At 33.5% G+C, this 26908-nt stretch overlaps 1 protein-coding gene across 5 annotated transcripts; it reads right to left on the bottom strand.

Moving 5' to 3' along the window:
• Positions 1 to 5215: 5215 nt before the first annotated feature.
• Positions 5216 to 20764, bottom strand: LOC107952372 (tripeptidyl-peptidase 2). Of its 5 annotated transcripts, none has more exons than XM_041074464.1 (34): positions 20085 to 20764; positions 19922 to 20000; positions 19739 to 19812; positions 19167 to 19276; positions 18969 to 19049; positions 18368 to 18454; positions 18144 to 18286; positions 17711 to 17861; positions 17497 to 17619; positions 17089 to 17172; positions 16794 to 16981; positions 16504 to 16678; positions 16258 to 16379; positions 16096 to 16175; positions 15539 to 15597; positions 14906 to 15060; positions 14481 to 14659; positions 14244 to 14356; positions 14006 to 14176; positions 12470 to 12598; positions 12223 to 12323; positions 12008 to 12125; positions 11600 to 11679; positions 11168 to 11240; positions 10929 to 11014; positions 10782 to 10833; positions 10569 to 10703; positions 10336 to 10407; positions 8495 to 8587; positions 7771 to 7866; positions 7308 to 7484; positions 7060 to 7152; positions 6243 to 6455; positions 5216 to 5869 (listed from the first exon to the last, which is right to left on the bottom strand). In XM_041074464.1, the coding sequence occupies exons 1-34, from the start codon at positions 20491 to 20493 to the stop codon at positions 5711 to 5713; spliced, it is 4260 nt and encodes a 1419-aa protein (XP_040930398.1). In that variant the 5' UTR covers positions 20494 to 20764; the 3' UTR covers positions 5216 to 5710. The 5 variants fall into 5 exon arrangements, 3 of the variants coding, with proteins under 3 accessions (XP_040930398.1, XP_016743122.1, XP_040930399.1); XM_016887633.2 differs by having other exon boundaries at positions 7386 to 7484; XR_005899476.1 differs by lacking the exon at positions 5216 to 5869 and having other exon boundaries at positions 6282 to 6455; positions 7060 to 7160; positions 7386 to 7484.
• Between the last annotated feature and the right edge of the window lie 6144 nt (positions 20765 to 26908).

The following is a 26908-nucleotide window of genomic DNA, read 5'->3' as shown; positions in this document are numbered from 1 at the left end:
TTTCTTGTTATTTATATGAAATATATGACTAACAAGGGTGATGAGGATATGTGTTAGGGCTCGTGACAAATTGATTGAATGTGTCTTACATGTTTATCTTGAATTTAAATGAGTGGTAAGTTAATTACCATGTTATACAAACTTACTAAACATTTCATGCTTACTCTGTTTTATTTTCCCTTGTTCTATAGTAATTCGGAAGCTCATTGGATTGGAAGCTTGGCGGAGATCACTCACACTATCCATCGGCCTATTTCAGTATATATATAGGGTAAATCAATTATGGTTATAATGGCATGTATAGGTTAATTGGCTAATATTGACATGTAAATGTTTTGAATGAAACTAGCCATTTGAATGGCTTGTGTTTGACATATTTTGATATATTTATAAGTGGATTTATCATGTTTGAAGAATAAATGTGATCATGCATATATGCATTTTGTAAATAAGTAAGTATGAATGATAGATTAACATGATAATAAATTGTCATTTGAGGTACCTAAGGATATATTGGTTGTATGTGATATTATGTCATGTTTAAGACATGATTTAGACTTGTTTTAAATGCTTTGATATGGTTTGTGAATGTATTTAAGTGTTGGCGTAGGTGGAAGACAAGTTGGGTGAGAAATGTGGCTTGGACAATAGCTTATTTTCGTTCACGCGGGCAGAGACACGAGTGTGTGTCTCAGTCGTGTGTGACACATGGCCTAGCACATGGGTGTGTGGCTTGGCCGTGTGTCCACTACATCTTTAAAATTTCAAAACAGAATGCTCAGGTATTTTCACATAGCTTGGCACACGGGCATGTGGCTTGGCCGTGTGACCCCTGCACCTACAGACGACCTGGTACACGGGTGTGTGACTTGGCCTTGTGACACAAGTCAGAGAGTTTCACAGCCTGAGACATGGGAGTGTCCCTTGGCTGTGTGACCTCTGTACCTAGGAAAAATTTTGAGATTTTGTGAAAAATTCTCTGAGTACCCGGTTTAGTCCCGACTCATTTCTAATGCATGTTTTGGACCTCAAAGTTTCATATAAGGGATTTTATGTTTGATTTCTGACATGAATACTGTATAAAATGAAATATCTATTTACTTGATCTGTATATTCTGGTAATGCTTTGTAACCTTGTTCCGGTGACGGATACAGGTTAGGGATGTTACATCTGGCACCTAGTGCCTCATTGGAACATCTGAAGTATAAATTGCGCTCCGCCCCTCATTGGTATAACCAAAGTAAAGTGTGCTCCGCACCTTATTAGACATCTGAAGTATAATATGCGCTCTACGCCTTATTAGTATAAACCAAAGTATATCTTGTACACTAATCCCGTGACATACCAACAATACCCAACCCTGCCCGAGATAGTTAATAAGGTAACCAATGTTCCATATACACATTTATAAACATTATCACATATCATAGTTTCATATAATACTTACTTATACCATGCTCATCTCGATTTGATTTGTAACATATCATATTATTATGTACTTACTGTATCATGAGATAAGTAAAGTCATTTCATTAATCGAGCCATTTTGCAATAAAGCATATATATATATATATAGATAATGATATGATAAGTTACTCGTCTACAAGTCTTGCCTTTCCTTTCTTTTGAGACAGTCCAACATGCTTGATAATTCAATTATAATAACGATAGTAGTTCACATCCAAATCACATTAAAACACATAATTAACATATTTTTCATTTTATTCATTTTAGTCCCTACATTCGAAATTCTCATATTTTTCGATATTTAACTTCATATTAAAATCTGATTTCACACCCTTTCATTAGGGACCTAGAACTTTTAATCTATAACATAATTTCATGATGGCTTTCAATTTATTCAATTTAGTCCCTAATGTCACAAAATTATCTACAAATCTTAACTTAGTTTCTAACTTAATCTTTGACATAATCTCACTATCTAACAATCTCTTCAATTTTAAGCTTAATTCCATCAATTATGCTTTAATGACAACTTGATAAACATCTAAAAATTAAATAAATTAAAATATAAATTAGCTAAATCAAACTCCCATGTTTCAAAATTCCTAAAAATATACAAGAAAAAATATGAATATGAAAAGGAAAATTTTCTTTCTTTCTTCTTCACTTGGACAGCCAAAGAGAAGACGATGACTTTTTAATTCCATCCACTAACATCTAATATATATACTAGGATTAGTTTATTAATTAATCATGTTTTATTTGCTTAATTAAGATAATTATTTACTTATTAATTATAATTATAAATATAAAACTAATGATTATAATTATAAATATAAAACTAATGATTGTCATCATCATTTTCCACCATCACATAAGAAATCATTATTTAATAACTATTTTAGCTCCTTGGTTAATTACCAATTGAGTCCTCAAGTATTTTCTAATTTAAAACTCAATATAAAATAAATTTGTTATTAGAATTATTCAAGTTATTTAAATTGACTCGAACTCAAATCTCGAAACATTTATTCAAATTGACTTAAAAAAATTGATTAATTCAAAATTTAAAAATTTTCAACTTTTTCAAACCAAATTGAGTTTTATTAAAAATTCTATCTAAATGGGTAGTTGTTTTTTAGTGGGTTTGTGGGGAAGACTAGAAGTTCTGGGCATATAAGAAGCTGTGGGAATCGACAAGAATAATTAATAAATTAGATTTTTAGTAATGCTTTTGGTTGGTTTTTCGTAAATTAATAATTTAGTTGTTGACACGATTGAAAGTGACATTAATCCAGTCATAATTTTAAAATATTAGTATTAATATAAATATATATGATAGAAATAATGAAATGTGTATATTAAAACAAAATGTATAAAATTCATTCAAATTAAATTTTTATTGAGTGATAAATTTAATGTTTTAATAATCTAATTAGTACATGTTCAAATTCCTTTTGTTAAAATGAAAAGCCTAAAATACGCTCGAATAAAAAAAATTATAGAGTGACATTTTTATAATTTTCATACCGATTTTAATTATAATAAGATATTTCCTAATTTCCTAACTCAATTACGGGTTTAATAAATATTATAAATAAAATTTTACTGCTAATGAGAATTAAAATATTGAAATATATCAAACTTCTTATGTTTATAATAAAATATTTAAATATGAAAAATTTTAAAAATAATGAGGTAAAATTTTTTTATATCAAATTTGAAATTTGAAGTGGTTAATATTAAAATGGACAAAAATGAAGATGGTAGTCTTCATCCCGTTGCTGTCCCAATGCACAGTAATGAGTGACGTTTCTGGTTCTAATGTCAGAGTTGAGGGGTCCTTCGTGCAATCTCTCCTACAGAAATGTTTATGGGTAAACTTCAGATAATTATTCTACAATTTAGTTAATTAGCTTTTAAAATTCATCATTGAAGTTCTGCTTTCGTTAATTTCTTAATCAACCTCAATCCTTGGTTACTCATTCAATTATTAGAAAATTTTCGACTTAATTATATAAAGCTACACATTAATTACTAATATTATCGTTTTGTAATAATTTGTTCTCTCCTTCGTTAACTTTAAAAATATTTAATTTAGGTATTCATGTTTGAATTCATTTATGTTTTGGTTACTTACGGTTAAATTAATAACGAAAAGTCTTTTTTTTAACTGGTACAATGACACATTTAGTTCGTAATATTTGATATTCTATAAATTTAACCCTTTATATTTACAAATTCTATCAGTTTGATACACAAATTTCTTAACCAAAGCTTCTAGTTTTTAATAGAGGAAGTCCACATCTGTAAATTTGTAAAACTCAATTTTTTTTCTCTAAACTAACAAGTTGTTTTCTGAGTCAATTCTTGATACCAATGAGTTTATCTTTAATTTTTTTTCCTTTTTCTTTTTTTTCATTATTTTTTTCTAAACAATATATTTTAAACCCTTTTGATTGATAAAATTAAGAAAATGGAAAATCCTTAAAAAAAAAACAGTTTAGATTTACTCTTATTGCTAATAGTGTGATATTTTCTTCAAGGTATATAAAAATAATTCTCGAAATTAGTTCTTAAAATTGGAAATTAAATCTAGAGTTAAAAATTATGGTTTCGAAAATTTAATTGTTCAATCAATAATCATATAAGAAGAATTTATTATAATTTAATTTTTGATAAGAAAAAATGTGAATGAATTAATTGAATTTCCTTTTGTTACATTGATAATGATCTTTTTTTTTAATTTTATAAACTAATGAAGAGATTATTATGTCTTCTATTTATTTTTAGTCATTTGTTTTAATTTTTAAATCCACAATAAGCAACACATATCACTAATAACCTGATGTAGTGTTAAATTATTTACCAAATTAATTAAAAACTAAAATTATTCTAGTCAGAGTGAAAAATTATTTATATGATTTTATTATATATTATATTTATAAAATTTTTATTTTCTATTATTTTTAATGGTGTTTAATTAATTTCTATCATTAACTTCTTAAAAATATAAACAAAAATTGTTATGTACCGAATTGGATAATTTTAACCATAAATAAAATAATTAATAGATATGGAATGCCTCTATTTTAAAAGTAGAAAGCAAATTTATAAATGTGAAAAGTTAAATTTATTTAGAATTAGGATCAAATTGATAGAATATGTAAATATTGAAGACTAAATGTGTTATCAAGCCAATTAGAAAAAAACTTTCCATGACCAAAACATGATTGAATTTAAATGATGCTTAAATTGAAAATTTTAAAAATTGAGTGACCAAAACAAAAACACTAGCATAATTGAATAACCATTTGTTTAATTTGCCCTTAAAACTTTAAAATTTAATGAATTAATTGTAGGTTAACAACTATATTTCAATTAAATTAATTAAAATTTTTTAACATTCTTATTAATTTGAAATTTAAATAAATAAATTAAAAATGATTAATTTTGAAGTAAGTTAATATGATATAATATTTAAAATTACCCATAATCTCTCACTAACTCCAAACTCTTAAATAAAATGATGAAACACAATTGAGCATACTCGAATTCATGTCTTCCTATACTAACAACAATACCAATATCAACCAAGTTCAAGACTCAACCAACACATCATCTCTATTCTTTAGTATTAATTAATTTAAGTTTAAATAAAATAATAAATTTACTTATTTTGACGATGATGATATAACTTTTTTTTACATTTGTAAAAAAAAAAAAGGGAAAATTAAGGACCCACATAAATATAAAAAATGGAACTTAAATAAACAAATTCACAAGATCATGATCCTTTCAAACACCAGACACAGATGTTGTGATTGATTCAAACACCATCAACAGGTTACTTCTTTTAGAGTGTTGAAACCTGTTAGGCCAATGTCCAATCCCCCAACTACAGACTTCCACTTTCTTTATCACATTTAGGCAACCCCTTAATTTATCCCCAAACTACATCAAATTTCAAATCCTCATCCAAACTTGAGTTTTCCCATCTGCCACCGACCACCTCATATCCATCATCTTGGGTAAAAGGACAATAGAGTGCCCCATGCTGGTCATGGTGTGTGAGGGTAGCTATACAGTGTAGGGGCAGTCCCCATAAACCAGATTTTGATAAGCAGAGAATTGCATTTTATCATTACAAACTATTTTGTCACAACAAAAAATTTATCCTCTGTGTTCATTTTTTTTATTTTTATATCAAACTGGAACTGGCAACTAACCAGGCTTTGAGCAACCTTAAAATAGGGGCAAGCTTGGAGGGAAGCGCACATGCATCCATTGTCTTTCGTATGTTGATAAATGGCTCCATCCAATTTCATCAAGCAAAGAGAGCTTCAATTCATAGAGTTTTTTCTTTGGAGGCTCTCCATCATCCTGAATCATCTCATTTACTACCTGCAACAGTCGATAATTGAATTGAGCTCAAGTGAAGCCACTTGTTTAGACTTTCATTTGAAGAATTCTCTATCCGGTAAGAGGGGAAATTACCACATTTACAGTCAACCAATGCATTAATGTGAAAACAAAACCTTATCAAAAGCCCAATGCACACTAATTAGCAAACGCATAGGTTTTTATGGAATGGGACTGACAATCATGCTTTTCTTCACTCAAATATGTTTCATAAATTTTTTTTATGCAGGCTGACATGTGAAATAAACCATCAGTAATATAACAATGACTAAGTGCTTCTTTTTTTTTTTTTTCAAATAGTAATAATTAGTTAATAACTACACTATGCCACTTAGATTATCCTGACAGAAAATACCTTTAGAGCGGTTCCAAGTCTTCCACATCGTCTCTCACGCATTACGGAGAGAGTGCCGTATTTAGAGGATTTCAGATCTACCCATTTCGTTAGTTCTTTAAAGTTCTCCTCAAATAAATCTGACTGGACATCAGAGCCCACAGCAGATTGGCCTCCAGTTTGGTCTGAGTCTTTTGTGCCTTCAATACCAGCCAAGACTGAAGCTTTCTCACCCTATAGCAGTAAAGACAATAAATTCTAATGCTTATGAAGATGATAAGCTACAATTACTGATTTTGTTGTTACAAGTATTGTATATGAGCAGATATCATCTCATTTTACAGTAAAAGAATATAATCAACATCAGAACGAAGAATGCTATAAAACAATGAACTAAAAGATTCCCACTAAAGTTGTAGACTAATGTACAGGAGAATTGTGCAGCAGGACTTACGACAGTAGAAAATCTTTGATTACATATATCAACCTGCCCCCTAAAACAATAAAGAGGAAGATCCAACAATCACAGACTGCTGTTTTATATCCATGTTTCCATTAGTTCACACGATGTGAAGAAAGCAAGCAAATCCTTGACTTATGTTGGTGACTATGGTCCTACGCAGGAGGGAGATAGGATAGAGATATTCAAGTCCTTAAGCCACACCAAAGATTTAACTTTCTGAGAGTGGTCATGGATTTTATTTACATGCCATTATTTCAGTCTCATCTCTGCATTCTCTTCCCCTCGTTAAAGAAATCGAATTACTGGTAGTAGCCAATATCAGCTAGGATACAAGTTATTAGAACATAACCATGTGATACGTATACCATTGACTACCTTTAGAGTTTCAATCTCAGCCAATGCCAGTCCTTTTTGGTATAGTGCCTGTGCTAATTGATCACGAGAAGTCTCCATCTTCTTCTTATTTTTCTGAAGAAATAAAAATCATAAAAGTAAAGATCAAAATCTTGTGAGTATACATAAAGAGATGAGATAGTAGCATGGATGACACACTAAAGAGAATCAAACTTCTTAAAAAAAGAAAGTAGCATGTTTAGTGACTTTAATTCTGATAATATACTTTCCTGAATTCCTAAATGGAATTGTACAGCATGGTTAACGGAAAGGGAAGGGGAAAGGCAAACAGGCAATCTAAGTAGTACCTCAGCCTCCTCATCCTCTGGATCACTTTTGAGTGACAAGAATTTTGCCAGTTCATCTCTGTCTATACTATCAATCACCTCATTTGCTGCATCTATAACCTGCATGGTCAAATTATATTAAGAAAATTTATTTTTAGTTTAGGTTTTCCCCCTTTTAGTTTTGGAATATTGTAAAGTTGAACAGACAAAACCCTGATTATTTGTCTCAAAGCTTCTGCTTTTATATCTGTAAACTCCTAGCTAGAATTAATTATTAGCCAGTACGTCTTGCCAAGCACATAAACTTCAATGAAACAATGGGCAACCTCAACAAGACACTTTCCCAAGCAGACATAAGAGAGGCATCAATGTTTACATACCAAACTCTGCTTTCCCTAAAACTCACCTCATCATAATGCTGGGTGTTGTCATCAATATTGTCACGAGAGAGCAAACTTTCCATGATCTTCACAAGCAATGGAGTGTATTCAGGGTATTCAGACTGCCAGATAGCACATAATAAATGTTAATTGATACAAAGCACAAATTACAGCCAATTGAGCTGTTCCAAATTACTAAAAGAAAGACACTATCTGTTCTTGCATTAAGAATCTATATCTAGATATAGATGTCATATAAAACAGATTCTACTTTCAGGAATTATATGCCAACTTAAACACAGATGAATTCAACAAGTTACAATAGCAACCTTCTCACATTGAAAAATTGGCAAGTGTAACACTGGCACAAAACTTTCTTCACCATGTTTGACAACAATTTAGACAGTTATAAAACAATATTCAGCTTGTATTTGAAGAGCTAACAAAATTTGGTGCTGGAAATCATTGTTTCAGGAGTAACTTATATATAAATTTTCACATCTCTAATTCCTATCTATGATTTTGCTACAAGTATACCTCAATTTTCAACAGGAAAAAAACAGAAAATATGCTAGACTTGGATTGTGGTAGACACTAGCCCGGTGACTGCTTGATACAAAGTTTGAGAAAACTAACTATTCAAACAATGCCTAGGGAGAGAGGATGCTTCCTCAGAAAGAGATGCACCTTTCTTCTAATCTTTGGAAAGAATATACCTAAACTAAAAAAGGGTTAACATAGAGTTCTAACCTTGAGCAATTGAGCTAACTTTTTCCATTCTGAGCAACCTTCATCAGTATCTTGCTTCAGACTTCCAAAAACCTTTAGCTTTGCATCTCGAACCTAATTGAAGAGTTGAACAAGCATTATTCTATATGTTGACATCAAAGAAAATAGATGTTTTAAATTGAAAAGTATAAGGCCTTATCACCAAGCAAAGATATGATATGAGAGGATACAACAATAGAACATGCAATTTTAATTATTATTCAGCCATTCAACCATTTCAATTTATTACCAATGGTAATTGCTACAAGTTGGCAATTTAGAGTTGCCTTCGAAACCAGCCCCCATGACAACATTGCAAATGCTTAAAGGGTGTTTGGTTTAAGGAATGTAAAATTACCTTCAATAATAAGATTGTGGGAATATAATATTACAGGGTGAAATGCGGGTATGTTACATTATCCTGTGTGGTTCATTTGGTTGGCATGCAAGAATTTGATGATTGGTTGGCAGAATATAAGATTACCTATAAGCACATTTTACTAAATTATTCTTGTTATAGAATTTGTTATTTTAACAAATTTAGTTACTTTAATACTTTTTAGTCTTAATTTTCATATAATTATGATAAATTATAATAATTATTGTTTTTATTATAATTTATATATTAATAAGTAATTATATGATGTTGAAATAAATTTATAAATCATATTTATAATCATAATTAATATATTAATAAATAAATCTTTAGAGTAAATGTAGTAATGATAGTTTTGAAATACGAAATTTACCGTTTCGCTGTTAAAGAAAAAGGAGAGATTCTTGTTGTTAGTTAGACTTAAATTTTATTTGGGAAGAAGGAAAAAAGATGAAACTAATTAAAATAATAAAAATAAAGGGTAAATTGGTCCAAATTTAATATTATGCTCGTAATCTAAGATAACCTAAAGAATGGGTGGTATTGCGATTACACCCTATATTCCGAATCTTGACACTCTTTGGAAATATCAGATTACGAGGTAACCAGAATGTTGAGAATCTAAACAAGACAATCTTATTCTAGAATGTAAGATTTCAAGGTGTAATGTTACATTCGGCAAACCAAAGACACCCTTAATGTATCAAACACATTGACAACAGACACTTTACTATACAGTGATAGGATCCCACAGAAATGGAAGTAATCGAACAGAAACAGTGACCAGATTCCAAGGATGTTAAGATGTATTATGTCATTGATAGTAAGTTTGAAACTGTAAAGAATGGTGTAGCACAGCCATTTTCAGACTTAAGCATCAGAATGAATGTCATATAAATTTTTAGCTATTAAGGGAACAACTTTTGTAGTTTGTTTGCCTTACAAAATTTCACACATAAGAAATAGATGAACAAAATTCACTTCCTGTAGTATCTAGAAACGAACAGCATTTACATACTTCCTCTACAGCAGACAACCTGCTGCAAATTGGAACTAATATCGAAAATCTGCAAACCCGATGCTTGCAACCTCAATGGTCAGTTGCACAAAATATAATAGTTCTATAACCACAAAAGTAGAATCATCATAACACTCAGGTAAGAATATTAGACAACTTTCAATTGCAGAAAAGCTAAGTATCCAGAGGAAATCTGTTCCAGTTTTCATAATTGATGCCATTCATAGTAATAATCTTGAAAAAGGAATAAATAAAATAAATATTCAAAGCAATAAACGCTAGAAGAAACCATGACTATATGGGTTTTTGACAACTATCCATTATATTAAAATGGTTAATAAGAACTTATTATAGTTTCATAACAAGAAAACAATGATGAAATAAAACTTTGCATCCATTAAATCCACAGGTACCAAGTTTAACGTATACCTCTTCTTCTAAACGCTCAGCTATAGGTTTAGTGCAAGCTGCCGAAGAACCTTTTCTTTTGTCTTCATCTGTCTGTCAATAAAATACTATTAACCATGGCAGAATAAACAAGAAGGTAAATATCAGCAGTGCATCATTTTAACCATAGAAGCATTATTTAGGCCAGTCCAAACCAAACATGCTGAAATAAAAATATGTAGATACTCCATATGTAAAGGCAAATATATCACGACCTTGTTGGGTGGTATCACATAAGAGATCTGATAAGATACAGGATTCTTTCGTAGATCTTTTCCCTCTTCCTGACCAGCATATGATAGTTTCCCATGTGATATTGCTCCCAGCAATATAGATCCTTGTGAGGAGTTCTGAAGGAACAATCCAAGTGTTACTGTACATCTTCTATGCTATTAATAAAGTAAAAGAGACATCAATAAATGTAATACCTTTGGAAGCTTATCTTGGTTTGGTGGACTTAAATAAAATGCTTCTTTTTTCCTAGAAAATAATGCGTCAAGTCAACTACATTTACAAATAAGAAAAGATTGTACATAGAGTTGTTGAGTGTCTATATGAACTATAATTAAACATACCCTGGAACCAAAACAGATGATTTGAAGGTGCCATTTCCCATCACAGGGCCATCTGGTTCAGAGAAAAAGTTCAATCGAACAACATCCTAGTTTCAAAATAACCACAGGTACATCTATTAGTATGCCCCTCTCTAATATCAAAATGCCAAAGCCTTTCATAATTTGTAAGCAGCATTACTAAGTGCTTCAAATATAAGAGCTATTTTTAACATAAATACCAAAACAAATGCATAATATACCTTTTCCTCCATATTCCTTTCCAGAAATAGAACTAATTGCTTCATTTTTTCCAAGTATTGTACATTGTCATGCCTGAATCATGATAGCTCACAGTAAGTGAAAGTAAACTAGGATTGAAGTGGCTTACTAGAAAAGATTGATAGAATGAGTTTTCTAGCTTTACAGCTGTCCTACGAGAAAACATATTTCCTTAACCTCAATAAACAAGATAATTATGGAACTTAAGAAAGGAGAACTCTAAGATATAAGATAAGTCATGCTATTCAGGAACTTCTTTAATTAGATAAAACAACAACAAAGGACCTGTGGATGAGTTGTAGTTTGGGGATAGGGAGGAGAGAATCCCACCAGCATCCAAAATTTCTCATTCAGATAGCAAAAGTAAGCCTAGAAAACATGGAATGTTTAGTAAAAAGCTTATTTGGGTGTACCTTAAATACAGTTGCAGAGTGTATTCGCCCTTTATAAGTTTTGAAGATTTTGGATAACAATCACCCATTGCATAGACACGCTATAATTGATGAGAGTGAAGCAATTTTGATAAGTCAGCAGAATTGTGGCACAAAAATAAAGTAGATGCTCATTAAAAATCCATTTATGGTAGAATTCGTATTTTGATCAATGCCTAAAGCACTACACATGTAAAATATGGGTTCTACTTCACATGAAATAAAGCATAATGGTTTTAGTTCAAAGCTAATTCACCAGAACATGTAAAATATGGGTTCTACTTCACATGAAATAAAGCATAATTGTTTTAGTTCAAAGCTAATTCACCAGAACCAGTCTTTTTTATATGGATCATTTCCTAAGTGATTAAAGTAGCAAGAAAAATGTACCTTGTTTGTGTCAGAAATCATGTAAAATTGGGACTCAAATTTAGTGTCATATATACGATTGTTGAGCAATGGAATATGAGGTTTCACTTCTGCTCCATCTTCCAACTTAAACTTGTAGCTATAGAAGCAAAAAGAAAAGGAAGACACATACAAGCATTAAAACAAATTATTCCATACATAAGACTTTTTTTATAAGCAGCTGAAAACAAACACACGTTAATGTTAATGCTAGTATTTGTTTCCCTGATGGTAATTTGTCACGATTGGATGGAAGAGTACAAAGTTTTGCCTCAATAGGTCGGTAGGGAACTCTTATCTGCATATTTAACATAAAGAATCAGAATTAGAAGAAAGATGACTTACTAAATATGAGCAAGCACATCAGCGGGAAAAAGTCACAAGTAACCTAAAGAAAAGAGAAACCATACATGGCCCACATTAGACTATAATAGCCTGCTTTACCTTGTTTAAAACAGCAGTAGGGGCAAGTTTTTCTGATGCCAATAGTGCTTCAGCCTCAATTCTGATGGGTGCTTCACTTCCATCAAGGACTACTTCAGTTCTGCTTACTCCAATTCCATGAAAGACAATCTAAATGATTTATAATCCACATGTCAGGTTATTAAATGCAAGAAAGAGTTCTAATTAGACTTAAAAACAGTATTCCCACATCTGTTTCATTGAGTAACCACAATCCAAAGAACACGCAACCGGAAATATATAACAAATAGGGTAGAATACACATTCTTGGCCCATGCTATACTGCTTTTCTCAATCTGGCACCTAGAGAATAAAACTTCTCAGTCAGGAACTTGTCTTTCAGAAGTCAAATTACCACCATAAGCTAATTCTGTTACGACTTATGATGTGGCACGTTTGATAAATCATGTAAAACACCATGTCATTTGTGAGTCTTATGCCACTGCGGCCATTAACAGCCAATCTGCATGGTCTGAGGCAGATCGACCCAGCTTGCCCCATACTGGCCAATCAGCTGTCAGCCCCTCCACTGGCTCTCTTCCCCATTCTCTCTCTCTAATACCCTCTCTCTCATTATTTTTCTTATTTTCCTCTTTTGAATTCCAAAATAAAAAAATCCAAAAAGATTCTGAAATTTAAAAATTTGTTTTTCAAAATTGCATCATGGATTTTTTTTTTTGCCACGCATAAAGATTTTATTGTGCTTTTTACCAGATCTGTCTCGTCTATTGGTGTTAGTCAAAAACATGTAGTGGAAGTGAAGTTCACGTACTTAATTGTGAATTTTTTATTCACTAGGTATCAAACTTAGAAGAAAAAAAAGATACACTATACAAGGCAAATGTGTATTTAACCCTAACAAATACATACTTGGTAACGTTACCAAAAGTCAAAGATGAACACAAAACTTATTAAAGATAAAATCTCCTTGACATAGGCATACCCCCGGGATGGGAAGACAGGCCAGCAGAAGAAACAGAAAATCAATAAAATTGAAAAGCAAAAGCAGATCATCCATGTGTCATTTCAACAAAATTGTTGGAATTTCAAAACTAAGAATTGCAGAGAAGAAATAAGAAATTTAGCAACAAAATTGTCTGCTAAGGTTTTTATTGTTTTTCACTCATATATTTTGAACAATGTAACAGGGGTATTTTTATACTAATAACAAAAAAACTCCTAAATAGAAAGAAATAATAAAGATTTTTTATACTAATAGATGCCAAATATATTATACTAATAAATACTAAATCTTCTAGAAAGAAAATATATTTTGTTTAACTTAACTTGCAAGCAATCTCTTTAAATCTTGTTCATATTTTTAGTTCACCAAAGTTGAAGTGTTCGTCAACTTTGCATGAATGGTTATCTCGCCACGAAAAAATGTTTTAGAGCAACAAATATTCACTAAACAAGAAATTAAAGCAGCATTGATAAAAAAAATTAATCAAAGAAGTATATCATGGTTGGAAAATTATAAATTGAATAAAGTTTCCAAATATTATGACAGAAATTAACCTCAAAATCTACAATGGTTGTCTCATGACTTCCCATGCCACTTGACCAGAACTGAGCTATTGCTAGTTCCATTGTTTGACCACCTACAACAGGAAAGGCGAAGCTTTTGGCTGTGGGGGATGAAAATGTTATGACTCTCTCCAACTTGATAGGCCTTCTTAGTGGACAAATCTGCATGTTACACACATCAAGCAAGGGTTAGGTCAATTCTAGTATTGGTTCTCACTGCATGCTATACCTGGATGGTGTCGATAAAAAATCGTCTCGTAGTATCAAACCCAGATGTCTGTATTGTTGCCTCAACCCAACTAGCACCAAGTGGCACCTCTATATACCTTCGTTCTATGTGGCCTATTTGAACAAGACAATCAGAAAAGGTGAATCAAATCATGGAAAAATCATAACATTGAAAGATTCTAGAATGCACAAAGGGTGCAGAAAACATAAATGAGATTGCATTCTGTGCCAAACAGACCTGGAAGGAATGACATTCTTGAGAATGAAACTAGTGGTGGCCGATTCATTACAGCCTTTGGCTTTGTTATAGTAATCGGGATTCTGAAAAGAGGACCACGCCATGGGGCTTTGCAGTCAATTCCATAGACTTCATAATAATGAAGACCATCACGAAGATTCATAGGATCAACAATTATGCTGAAAAGGTGAGAAAATAATTCCCCTATCAAACATAATCTTCTAGGATCACAAGCTTAATTTGGAAAATATAGAAAGTTCAATTCAACTACTTTACCAGTGAAAAAAAGGTTGGAAATGATATATTTTAGTAAATAGAGGTTAACATAAAAGAGAGAATAAAATAAGAAAAATGAATTTATAACCAAAAAGCATAATTATTAAATTAAGCACTTTCATATGAATATTGCAGCAGTGTCAACTAACTTGAAGGTGCGCCCATTATGTGTAAGGAGAAGATACTCAGGAACTCTCAAAACTGCATTATCGCTAGAATGTAGCTCAATACACTCCTCAAAGGGAACCAATTCGTCTAATTTACTTGCACCTTCATGAAACTTTGGTTCAATTTGAACTGCCCACTATTTAACATAAAACTTTAGCAGTTGTAAAACTTAGGGATAAGCTGAAAACATGAAGTGAAAGGGGAAAGTATTTAAAACTTTCTTTATTTTGAATCTAAATGAACAGTTTGGGAAGTAATATATATTACTTATCGAAAATGAAAACTTGATTGAATTTCATGCAAGTAATTTTATAAGTTAGTAATAAATGGAAAGCAAAGAACTAAAAAATATACCATTTTAAACAGTTAAGAGGAAAATAGCCATGAAAATAGTAATCTTCATAACAGTTTCTTTGTTTTGAATCTGAAATGAACAGTGTGTGAGGAAAGTAATATATATATATTACTTTATGAAAATGAACACTAGATAGAATTTCATGCAAGTAACCTCATAAGTTGGTAATAAATCCACTTGATAGTAATAAATGAAAAGCAAAGAACCCAAAAAAAATACTGTTTTAATGAATTAAAATTTATAAGTATTAAAAGTGCACCTCAGTAGAATGTTGGCAAGCAGTAGACTCTCTTAGGTAGATACCTCTTGATGTAGGTGCTGCAAGTGAAATAGATTATGAACAGTTAAGTTTCAATGCCTAATGTGGTAATTAATGAAAGCATATAGATCTTTTTAAATGAAGGCTAGGATGCTGGGTCAGCAACCCATGATACAATCCCTGACCCAACCAACCCATGGTTGATCTGTGAAGAACAATACGGTCTGACCGGTGCTGAAATTTTGTCCAACCAACCCAATCCATAGTACTCAGGGTAGGTTGGCTCTCAGATTTACCCAACCCAAGTTGCACCCCTATCTTCTTCTCTCTCTCTCTTTTTTTTTTAAAATTTATTTTATAAATGGCTTGAGGCTTTCCATTAATCTTCAATGAACATACACAAGTTTGTTGGGCATAAGTTAATACTACCAAATACTTGGAAAACTGGATGGTACTTGTCTGCCTATCAATCTAAACTTGATTTTCTAGATCAATTGACCTGTATTTGATACCAAACACACTGAATAGTATTTTTCTGCGTATCAACCTAAACTTACTTGATTTTCCAGATTGATTGATTTTAATTTGATACCAAACACATGGAAAATCTTGAGACTTCTGTATATATTCATATGCTCTGCCAGACATAAGGGTCAAGATGAGATTCAAATATGAAATAAATATAAAAAAGAAGCCAAGGATAGGGGCAGATTTCTTACTTGTCAACTTGCATAAGCCCTTGTCCAGTGGTTAGTTTATCTTCTGGCAAAACACCTACAGGAATAGATGTATTCTCAAGAGCTTTCCTTACACTGTATGGGCTTACAGTAATTCCCTCTGCCTGCAGGCAACATTAAATTATCTGCCTTTAGATGCACACAGAATAGCACCAACATGTGAAGGCAAAATGAGAGGGGAAAGGAACAATAAAAAACTAAAAAATTTTGAAAAATTCATAGGAAGACCTTCATGGCACTAATAAGCAATGCAATTCCCCCACAAGCAGATGGAGAGGCCATTGATGTTCCATTCATGAGCATTCTCCCTTGGAGAGTCCAAGTAGGAACAGGGGCAACAGCCCCTCCAGGAGCACTTATACAGACTCCAAGGTCTCCATCAGCTGTAGGTCCTCGGCTGGACCTGCATCCATTGTGACCAATCTTTCAATGAGTTGGACGCAAACAAGGACAATGATCCACAAGTGGAAGACTGGTAGATCATGTTTCAAGGCCAAACACTGAAAATTAGAACTTACCAAGTGTACTCAAGCCCTTCAGCTGGAGGTTCAACTACAGAATGAGCACCAGCAGCCATTGCAGGAGAGACATAAGCACCGACTCCTATGATGCTTGAAGAAGTACCACCCGGAGCACCAACAGTGCTCAATGCTGGCCCACTATTACCAGCACTACTCACAAATATCAGGCAGTGTTCATTCACCACCTAAATTAAACCCAAAGTTGACACTCTTAGCATATAGAGATATGAAAATTAAGGAGGCAACCTACATAATAGATTTATGACTATAGGGAAAGGTCCAGAATTGTTACTTCATTAACAAGATCGACAAAGCGTCCATAGTCTGGTAATAATGTAGGTTCTCCATAGCTCATGTTGATCAGATCACATTTATGCTGTCAAAGGAAAAGGAGGTAGAAAAGCCATATGGTTATATTGTGAAAATGCAACATATTGAAGTCCAAAGATATGATACACTGACATAGAAAATGACAACCTGTTATCATTTGCAGTACCTGAGACAACATGCTAGTTACCCATTGACACTAAATGCATAAATATCAAAAAGATAAATGCATCTGTTCTGAGTTTATAATGAACATGATCTGGATATGTGTAAGAAGGTGATATTTACGCAAGCACATGAGATGATAAATGCCTAAGGATGACAGCAACACAGATGTTAATAATCATTGGAGAAAAAATGCACATTGACCCACCTCCACAGCAGCTATTAGTGCCCGTGTCAAGCCAGTTCCTGTCTCCATCGAACCCAAACGCGAGTCTCCAATTTTACATGAAATTAACTGTGCTCCAGGTGCAACACCATTTAACAAGGGCTCCTGCCACCCATGATGCAAGTCAGACAAATTTCATTCCAACTTCAAAAAGGAAAATGCCACAAACTGATTAATTAAGCTTAAATAGCAATACCTGTGGATGGAAAGCAGCAGCAATACCAGCAACATGAGTACCATGAGGAGAGCTATCTGTAACAATACTTAAGATATTTCCCTCATCATACACATTAACAACAAATGTACAAGCATCTAATTTGCTAAAAACGCCATATTTTCGTTCAATCCTGCAAGGATTCAGCAGAGTTAGCTAACAATTCCAGGACATTTGTTACAAAAACTCAGAGCAGAAAACCAATGACGAAAATTACTGTTATGAGAAGTTCTTAACAATACGAAACAATATTCAAATAGAATGTCACATGTCAAACATCCAAAACCAAATTTAATGTGGTACTGCATTAATAATAACATTCTTCCGTCATTAATAAACCATTTTGTTGCCTTTGTATATATGTCCAAGAAAGATTAGTTAACAAGGTGATAATATAAATGCCAAACATGCAGACCTGTAATTAGTTAAGGGCACAAAATCAGCCAGTTTCCCAGATTTAGTATCATCCTCAAGGCTCTGTGTATCGAGAGCAACCCTCCATACTTCTCCATCATGCCATACAACAGCATCTATAATAGGTCCTTTGTCATCATAGGTCTAACACATGAACAAGTAGAAAGCTTAGAGTAATAAAAACTTAGATTAAAAAGGTAATTCAATAAAATCCTTAGCACTTACATCAGCTTGATTTCTTAAGATGTCTATTCTATTCTGGAGATCACCGCGAACCCTTTTCAATTTTGGATCCTCCACTTTCGTATGTTTCTATAAATGAACATATAACATATTATACACAGAAATATCAATAAAATGAATGCTGCAAAAGTATGATTTTATCAGATTAACAGCAGCTAGAATGCTATCAGTAACACAGAAACCATAAAAAAGCGTGGGGCTTTTCCATTTGTCCCAATAGAATTTTCTTTATCATGGAAAAAACGTCATATTTTGAAGCATATGCATAAGGAAAGCACGAAGCACATTAAACGAAGGCTAAAATGCATGCCACTTGATACCAAAAAGAATGACAAGAGTATACAAGCGTGTAATCTTTTTGTTGTTAGCTAAAGGAACAGTAGTATACACACAACACGGTCAGACTGCAATGCATAAATAAAATTGAAGAACTAGTTTTACTTTCATATAATGGATGCACAAATAAATGCAAAAGATATATTAATAATTAACAATTATACTATGTTTATTAAAGAAATTATAATGTGAAAATCTATGCCTATGATCATACAATAAAAGGTCACCAAATAGAATTTTCAACAACCTGCTTGAACTTGTCAAGATGCATTACAGCCTTTGCAATCTCCTCCTGGTTTTTTTCATCCCATTTTTTCTTCCTTTCTTTCTGCATTGTTAATAAAAAAGTGAATGACCATAAAATAGTTAGCCTTTGGTTCATTTAACAGGGGTCAATATCAAAAGTTGAAATTTCTTAATGGATTAAACAGAAAATATTTTTTACCTTTAGACGTGAAGTTAAAGAGTTTGTAAAGAGCTCATAAACCAATTTATAGCCTACATGCCACTCGCCAGAAGGGTTTTTCCATGAAGAACTGACAACCAGTGAAGCCCCTATAATTTATTTTTCAACAAAATATAGAAGATGGGATTAGAAAATAGAAGTCAACTCAGAATTAAAATAGATGTTGATGCTGATGGTTCTACATGGAAAATATAGGAGGGCCAAAAAAGAACAACACAGAACATTATCAAGAAGTTAAATACTATTCCCCATACATTTGAAGATTCATACATTTTCTTAACAAAGTGAAAGTTATAGAAAGAACGAAAATGTCCAAGAACTACACGAAAATGGAGACAATTAATCAGTCGAAACCATATTACAGAAATAGCCAATTACTTATCATTTAATGCAGGTAAAGTTTTAGCTACCAGTTCAAGGCAACATCGAAGAAGCCTCGAGGAACAAGAAAAAACCCCACAATGTTTCTACCATTTAAGGCAAGGAACTTAGGAATTCGAAATCCTATGACCATGAAAAATGAAAAATGAAAAGAAGCGCAATAATACAACCAGAAGCCCCGCAAATTCGACCGTCTCCATCAGCCTTCACCACTTTTGAGGTATCAACATCTCCACTCCCAGTACTAAAAAAAATAAATAAACAAAGACTTCTCAAGTAACTTGAGAAAATAATAAAAAATGAAAAGAACCAATTTAGCGGTCAGATAGTGCGGCGGGCTAAGGAGTAAGTACCAGTCAATAATATCTAAGATCTTTGGCTTCCCATCTGAAGTTAGTTGCAAACCAGCGGCAGCCGGATCAACACCAGAATCTTTGAAAAAAAAGTTCAATTAAATGAAAAAAATTCAAAATATTGCTCCCCCCCCCCATTTAAATAACAATGTCAAAAAAGTACCAAAGATCGCGATGAGGGCACAGCGACCGTCGTAAAAAGGATGAGCTTCAATGAAGCGATCGGCGCCAATCTCCTTCTTCGGCATCAGAGAGGCTAAGAATGTGGAATGATTAAGTTTAAATTTGCGAAAACGCCCATTCTCTTCACCCCCGTCACCAACATCAGCACAAGTATTATCAGTAGTCACTATTGAAGAACAAGGCATGGCTCTATATATACCACCGCGACTCCCGCTTCGGCTTCGATGATAATTCCCCTCCTTTTTGGTTCTTCCCTTGAAATTATTATTATATTTAAGCTTTCCTCTGGGTGCAATGATTAATAGAGAAGGGAAAGTGTGAAATGGTGGAGCTAATAATGTCACCGGGGGTTTGGCCCAGGTCAGAACATTAAATATCGAGGTTTGCATTCTAAGTTTACAGGTGTTTCATGGGACTGGGGATGAGAGGGTGTTTTGGGAATTGCGGTGGGTGTTGCGGCGGAGGAAAGCCGTTATGGAATAGCGCGCCTCCTGTATAGGGGGATAAGGTTAGTCTGTATTTGCAGGTGGGCTTTGATGATTGGATGTGGTTTGGGTGGCGCGGGAGCTAAGATGTGATTAAGTTACCTATTTTGTCCTTCTATTCTAAAGTAAACGACATCTAACTCTAAATTTCCGGTGCATGTGAAAATGATTGTTAGATTCAATAGGTTGCCAATTACACGTTAATATAGTTGACATCCTTACTATCGTGAGTTTGAGAATATTTAAATACATCATATAAGTGATAAAAGTTTGAATCATTGGTATATTTGGTTGATAAAGCTTTTATCACCTTATTTACTTGTTGGTAATGATAAAAGGTGAACATCAATTCATTGGACGATAAAAAGTCTATAGTTAATTTATTTCTTTAGCGCAACTTGGTCTCATTTTCTAGCTTTGCAGCTAATATGTGGGATTCAATGTATTAATCGAGTGTATAGTTCTATTTCATTTTGAGGCGAACTTTAATGTGCTTTTTTACTCACCTTTGAGCGATTTATTTACTACCTTTAGTAGGTAAAGTGATTGAGGAGTGAATTCACTTATTTGTACACATGTGAGTTGCAATATATTGCAAGGAGATTAGGCTTAAATGATTTATTGTATATTAGAGAGTATAGTAGATTCGTTTCTAAGTAAGGCTCATTTACGCAAGTTAAGTTTGAATTGCATTAAATTTTGGTCTTTTGTTCTTTCATTATCTTTGCCTTTATTAGTTGGTGCTCTAAAGTGTGTGCCCACACAACTTACCACATCTCACTACCGAACTCGAATTGTCAATCGGTATCAGATCATCCCATCTAAAGTATTTGGTAAGATTTTGCATTTGGTAGTTGTGTAATAGAAGGAATGAAGGAAGTTCAACACGAGACTTGCTACGATCAAAAGCTTGTTTTAATTTACATCCAACATTATTGGATGGTTCCAGTAATGCATATAAAAAAGCTTAAATTAAGGTTTTCATCAAATAACTTGATGAGAAAGCATGAAGATAAATTCGAACTCGATATGAGCCTCTATATATTGAAAAAGATAGTTATAAACCCTAAAGCCTAAAGCTACTTAGACTTTTAAAGAAGATAAAATAGTGAATTTAAATTCAAAGATTGAATGATATTTCCAATGGGGTAAATCCATAAAAGTTCAAAAAGGATTTAAAGTGTATCTTAGCATGTAAAGCGTGGAATATCCTTGAAACCATCTATGAGGGAACTCTTAAAGTCAAGCTATCAAAGTTTCAAATGCTTATCACCAAGTTTGAATCTTCATGAATGTTTAATAATGAGAGTATTTCTAAATTTTATGCTAAACTTTATCACATAACTAATGAGCTTCTGCTCTTGATGAGGAATATCCTAACAAGAAATTAGCCCACAAGATACTACGATCACTCCCTAAAAAGTTTGTTATTAAAGTCAGAACTATCGAAGAGGTCAAGAATATTAGCACAATATGTGTTATGAGCTGATAGGCTCCCTAAAAACATTTGAGATGAATATAAAAGAAGATTGAAAAGGCAAAGCTAAATGCAACAGAAGTATTACCTTGAATGTGACTACTCCAGTGGACAAACCTAATAACCCAATTTTATCTCTTAAAGAGTTGTAAGAATAACTAGCCCTTTCATGCGCTAGGATGTGCTTCATACGCCAGTATGCATTACATGTGCCAGTTTCCCCACTTCGATTTATCCGATGATGTACTCTGGTGCTAGTTGGTGTGTTGGTTAGTCGATCTATTTATTCGTTTGATTCTGGGTTGGGTTAATAGGGGTTATAAATTGTAAGCTTGATAAATGATACCGAAATGAAATTATATGATGCTATGGAATCAAATATGTTCATATGTGAATTGTAATAAAGAAAGCATGTTAATTTATTGTGCAAATGAATTGAAAACAAGCATAGGGGATGAAACAAATACGAATGAGTTGATAGACTCCAGAAAAGGATCGAATGGTAAGTTAAAAGGTAAATGATATGGATTGATTATAAAATTTGGAAGATTTAATGTTAATTACATGTATGTATAGATGTTGAATTCATGATTGAATATGAATGTTAAATGGCTTATTGAAAGGAAAGTGGCAAATGAATTGAATTGGTTAAAAATGATAAATGTTGAGTAGATTAGTTTGTCATTGCTATAAGAATGCTCATATGTACATGATATAATGACTTTTGTTGCATTGTGAGATATGTATTGTAACACCCCTCACCCGTATCGGGCGTCGAGATAGAGTTCGAGGCATTACCGGGACTTTACATGTTCAATATACCAACTCGGGTCATAAAGTTTCACCCAAAATTTAAAACTTTTCAACCATATACATCTCATCCCTAATGTAAGCCTTTGAGGCTTAAAACAATACCTATAGGTAGTGCGGAACATAACCAAGAACGTTAGATGAACCTTGGTCACCTTAGGAAATTTTTCTTATTTAGAAGTATCACACGCCCATGTGGGTGGGCAGTGTGGTCACACACGCCCTTGTGGCTTAGGACACGTCCATGCCTTTAGCCCGTGTGCAACACTGACTTTTCAGCACGGCCTCGGCATCGCTCGTATGGCCTACCCGTGTTCAATACTGTCGTTTAAGCACGGCCAAGGCACATGCCCGTGTGGCCTGCTTGTGTACTACACTGACCTAAAATTTGAAGTGCAGGGGACACACGGTCATAGCACACACCCATGAGAGTGAGCCGTGGGTCACACACGGCCTGGACACACGCCCGTGTGTCCAACCATGTGGACCCTAATAGGCTATTTCCCAAGCCTTTTTGGTCACTCCTTTTTACTTATTATGCATTTTACCCAATACAAAATAAAACATAATTATACCCTTGTAAATTATCTTGATAAAACTTATTGCATGGAGACCTCATATCATTGGTGTCATACATTCAAGGTTATTTCCCAACTAGTATTTATGGGTTTCCATGTTATTGTAATTCATTCAAAATTTGGCTCGTTCTGGTAACTCATTGCCAATTATAGCAGCCCATCATGTAAGAGTATAAACATGCATGGATTTGTAGGTCATAGCCTACTTCGATTAAGCCAATTCCAATGGGCATATACAAAAAAGATAGATACATCTTTACATGCCTTCATTTGGCAAATCAAATGACACATATAACAAAATACTCAAAACCCTATACATGCCATTGAACAAAATAAAAATGTCTTTATACCAAAGCTGGGCTAGATGATAGTGTGCTGACTCTCCTACCGTTTTCCAATCCTCACAAGTCCCGTAGCTCTGAAAAATAGGGAAAGGAGAGGGGTAATCATTTACATGCTTAGTAAGCTCGAATAACCGGAAAGTAAACTTACCAAGTAATTAGCATACATCCATAATAGATAAGGAAACCAACAAGTATGACATGGTTCCCTATCACATGCACTTAACAAAAGAGTTAGTCACATGAAAATGCACCATATAAATTATCGTAGATGAGCTCATCATTTAACAATTCATTTTGTACACGTATTTCATGTTAATCCCGTTGAGTGTCTAAGAAATCTAGATGGAATATTCATTAACCGTCAATTCATAAGGATGATCATATTAGGTGTGCACTCCAGCGAACCTCACATCTTATGGCAGGATTACCAGTCCAGGCTAAATCCCCCATATTATAAACTCATAAGGTGATGTCGGGATTACCAGTCCAGGCTAAGTCCCTTACTTTGACAAACACCTTTACTGAGCTTGGATCTGACTTACTAGTTCAGGCTAAATTCAGACCTCGATCGGATTACCTGTCCGGGCTAAATCCAAAATGCACATGTATTCTTCGGGGGGCTCAATCATTCAAAGGAACACCCGTCCTGACTAGATCCTTTTCATAATCGAGATCAACGGATTACCCATCCGAGCTAAATCCTTACTGCAACACATGTAGGATCTCAATTCACATGTCAATCATGAATATCCATCGAATTCACTTTTTAACCTCAACTGAGACAGTTTTCAACAAATCATCATCAAAGATACATTTTATGTATTTCTATGCCATCAACCAATGCAAACACCATACATTCATAAATCATATAATTAGGCATATTAGGAGTTCACTTTAAATTATCCGAACTTACCTGGCAATCGTTTCGGAGCGGTGTTTCGGTTATTCCGAAACCTTTCGTTTTCCTCGATCGACCTCTGGAATTTGTTCCTCGGGGTCTATAACAACAAAGTTAAATCATTAACACTCTACATTATACATTTCAAATCTAAATTCCACCTCCGATCCAAAAAACCATTTTGCCCCTAACCTTTCACGTTTTTACGATTTAGTCCTTAGGCTCGTATAATGAAACACATGCAATTTATATCTTACCCAAGCCTAGCCGAACACTATTCCCTCTTATGACAACCCACATTTCCCATTATTTTCTAATTTCTACCACACATTTTATAACTTTTGCAAAATAGTCCCTATAAGGTTTTTTCATGAAAATCACCTAGGAAAAGATGTTTAACACATATCCAACTTTCATATTCCTCCATAATCCATCAAAATACAAGTAACTCATGCAAGGGTAAATTTTTAAACATGAACCCTAGCATGAAATATGGGTAGGAATGGAGAGAGCAAGCTACTGGGATTTCAAAAATACAAAGAGCATTAAAAACGGGGCTTGGGAGCACTTACTATTGAGCTTGGAATGTAGAAAACCCTAGCTTATGGAGCTCTAGGAATTTCGGCAGCTATGGGGAAGAAGATGGCTGATTTTGGCTTTCTTTTCCCATTTTATTTTATTAAAATGCCAAATGACCAAAATGCCCTTAAGCCCTTTCTTTAAAATTTCATCCATGCAAGCCCATTTTTGTCCAAAAACTTAGAAATTGGGTAAGTTGCTCTCCAAGACCTTTTAATTTATAATCTAAAGCAATCTCATACAAATTGCTTCTAGAATCCATGTTTTGCAATTTATTCAATTTAGTCCCTAATTTCCAATTGGACACCTTACTCAAAGAATTTCTTCATGAAATTTTAACACATGCATATTCTTATATTCTATGCTTCATAACATTCATAAAATAAATATTTTGATATCGAATTTGTGGTCCCGAAACTACTATTTCGACTAGGCACTATTTTGGGATGTTGCATGTATTGGTAGATATTGAGTGTAACACCCCTTACCCGTATTCAACGCCGGAATAGGGTTATAGAGTATTACCGGACTTATACCACATTTAAACATACATTTCACATATAATAAATCAAATCATATACATTTCATTCACAATCAAACATTTATGTCCCTAATACGAGCTTACGAGGCCCTAAACATATATCGGGAGTAGTTCGGGACTAAACTGATAACTTTGGAAACTTTTTAAACATAGAAAATTTTCTCAAAAACAAGGGACACACGCCCGTGTGGCCCGACCCTGTGAGAAGACACACCCGTGTCACATGCCATGTGGACATTTGACATAGGAGCACAAGGCCGTATCCTATCCCGTGTCTAACCAGTGTAACTCTCTGACTTGGGTCACACGGCTAACACACACGCCCGTGTGCCTTAAAAATGGCCAAACATGCCCATGTGCTAGGCAGTGTGCTAGGCTATTCCAAACTTGTAGGGTATATTGACTTATGTCACACAGCCAAATCACACGCCCGTGTGTGGGGCCGTGTGGAGCATACTGACTTGGTTTCTAATTCAACACCAGGGGACACACGACCGTGTAACATGATTGTATGTCGCACACGGCTGAGACACACGCCCGTTTCTCTACCCTCATGGACAAAAATAGGCTATTTATCAAGCCAATTTGCCACCTAAGCTTATGCAGACCTAAACAACTCATATGGCTCAAAACATAACATCAATAAACATATAATTCATTTCCAAATCAAGCATAATTTATACCATTTCCAACACCAACTATTACAAAACATAATTATCATATTATGCCATCAAAGTTCATACCAATCTTTATCTTCTCAAATCATCAAAATGACCATTAACAAATATGCATCATTTAACCTAATTTCCGAAGCAAACCAACCATTTTATACACATAATGCTTATTACCATTAAGCATCACACAACTATCATATACCTATGCATGAACTCACAAACCAAGCCATATATATATACATGATTCATACATATCAAAACAACCCAAAATGAGCCATCACTCATGGCTATATATATACAAACCAAAACATTTACATTTATAAGCCAATTCAAATGGCTAAATTCACTTCCAACACATAACCAAAATGACCAAATTTCCTATACATGCCATATACTTAAAACATAAGCTCAAAAGTAC

This window comes from Gossypium hirsutum, chromosome A08 (genome assembly GCF_007990345.1).
Source record: "Gossypium hirsutum isolate 1008001.06 chromosome A08, Gossypium_hirsutum_v2.1, whole genome shotgun sequence".
NCBI classification, from domain to species: domain Eukaryota; kingdom Viridiplantae; phylum Streptophyta; class Magnoliopsida; order Malvales; family Malvaceae; genus Gossypium; species Gossypium hirsutum.
The sequence above is the reverse complement of the archived record's forward strand: the minus strand, read 5'-3'. Positions and strand labels throughout refer to the sequence as shown.

Excerpts from the sequence above, each read along its gene's own strand:
- LOC107952372 (XM_041074464.1), bottom strand. The coding sequence starts at position 20,493 with ATGCAAACCTCGATATTTAATGTTCTGACCTGGGCCAAACCCCCGGTG. Across the intron at positions 14,177-14,243 it reads TTTTTATCGACACCATCCAG|ATTTGTCCACTAAGAAGGCC; the intron begins GTATAGCATGCA and ends TGTAACATGCAG. Across the intron at positions 11,241-11,599 it reads ACTCTGCAACTGTATTTAAG|GCATGACAATGTACAATACT; the intron begins GTACACCCAAAT and ends ATCATGATTCAG.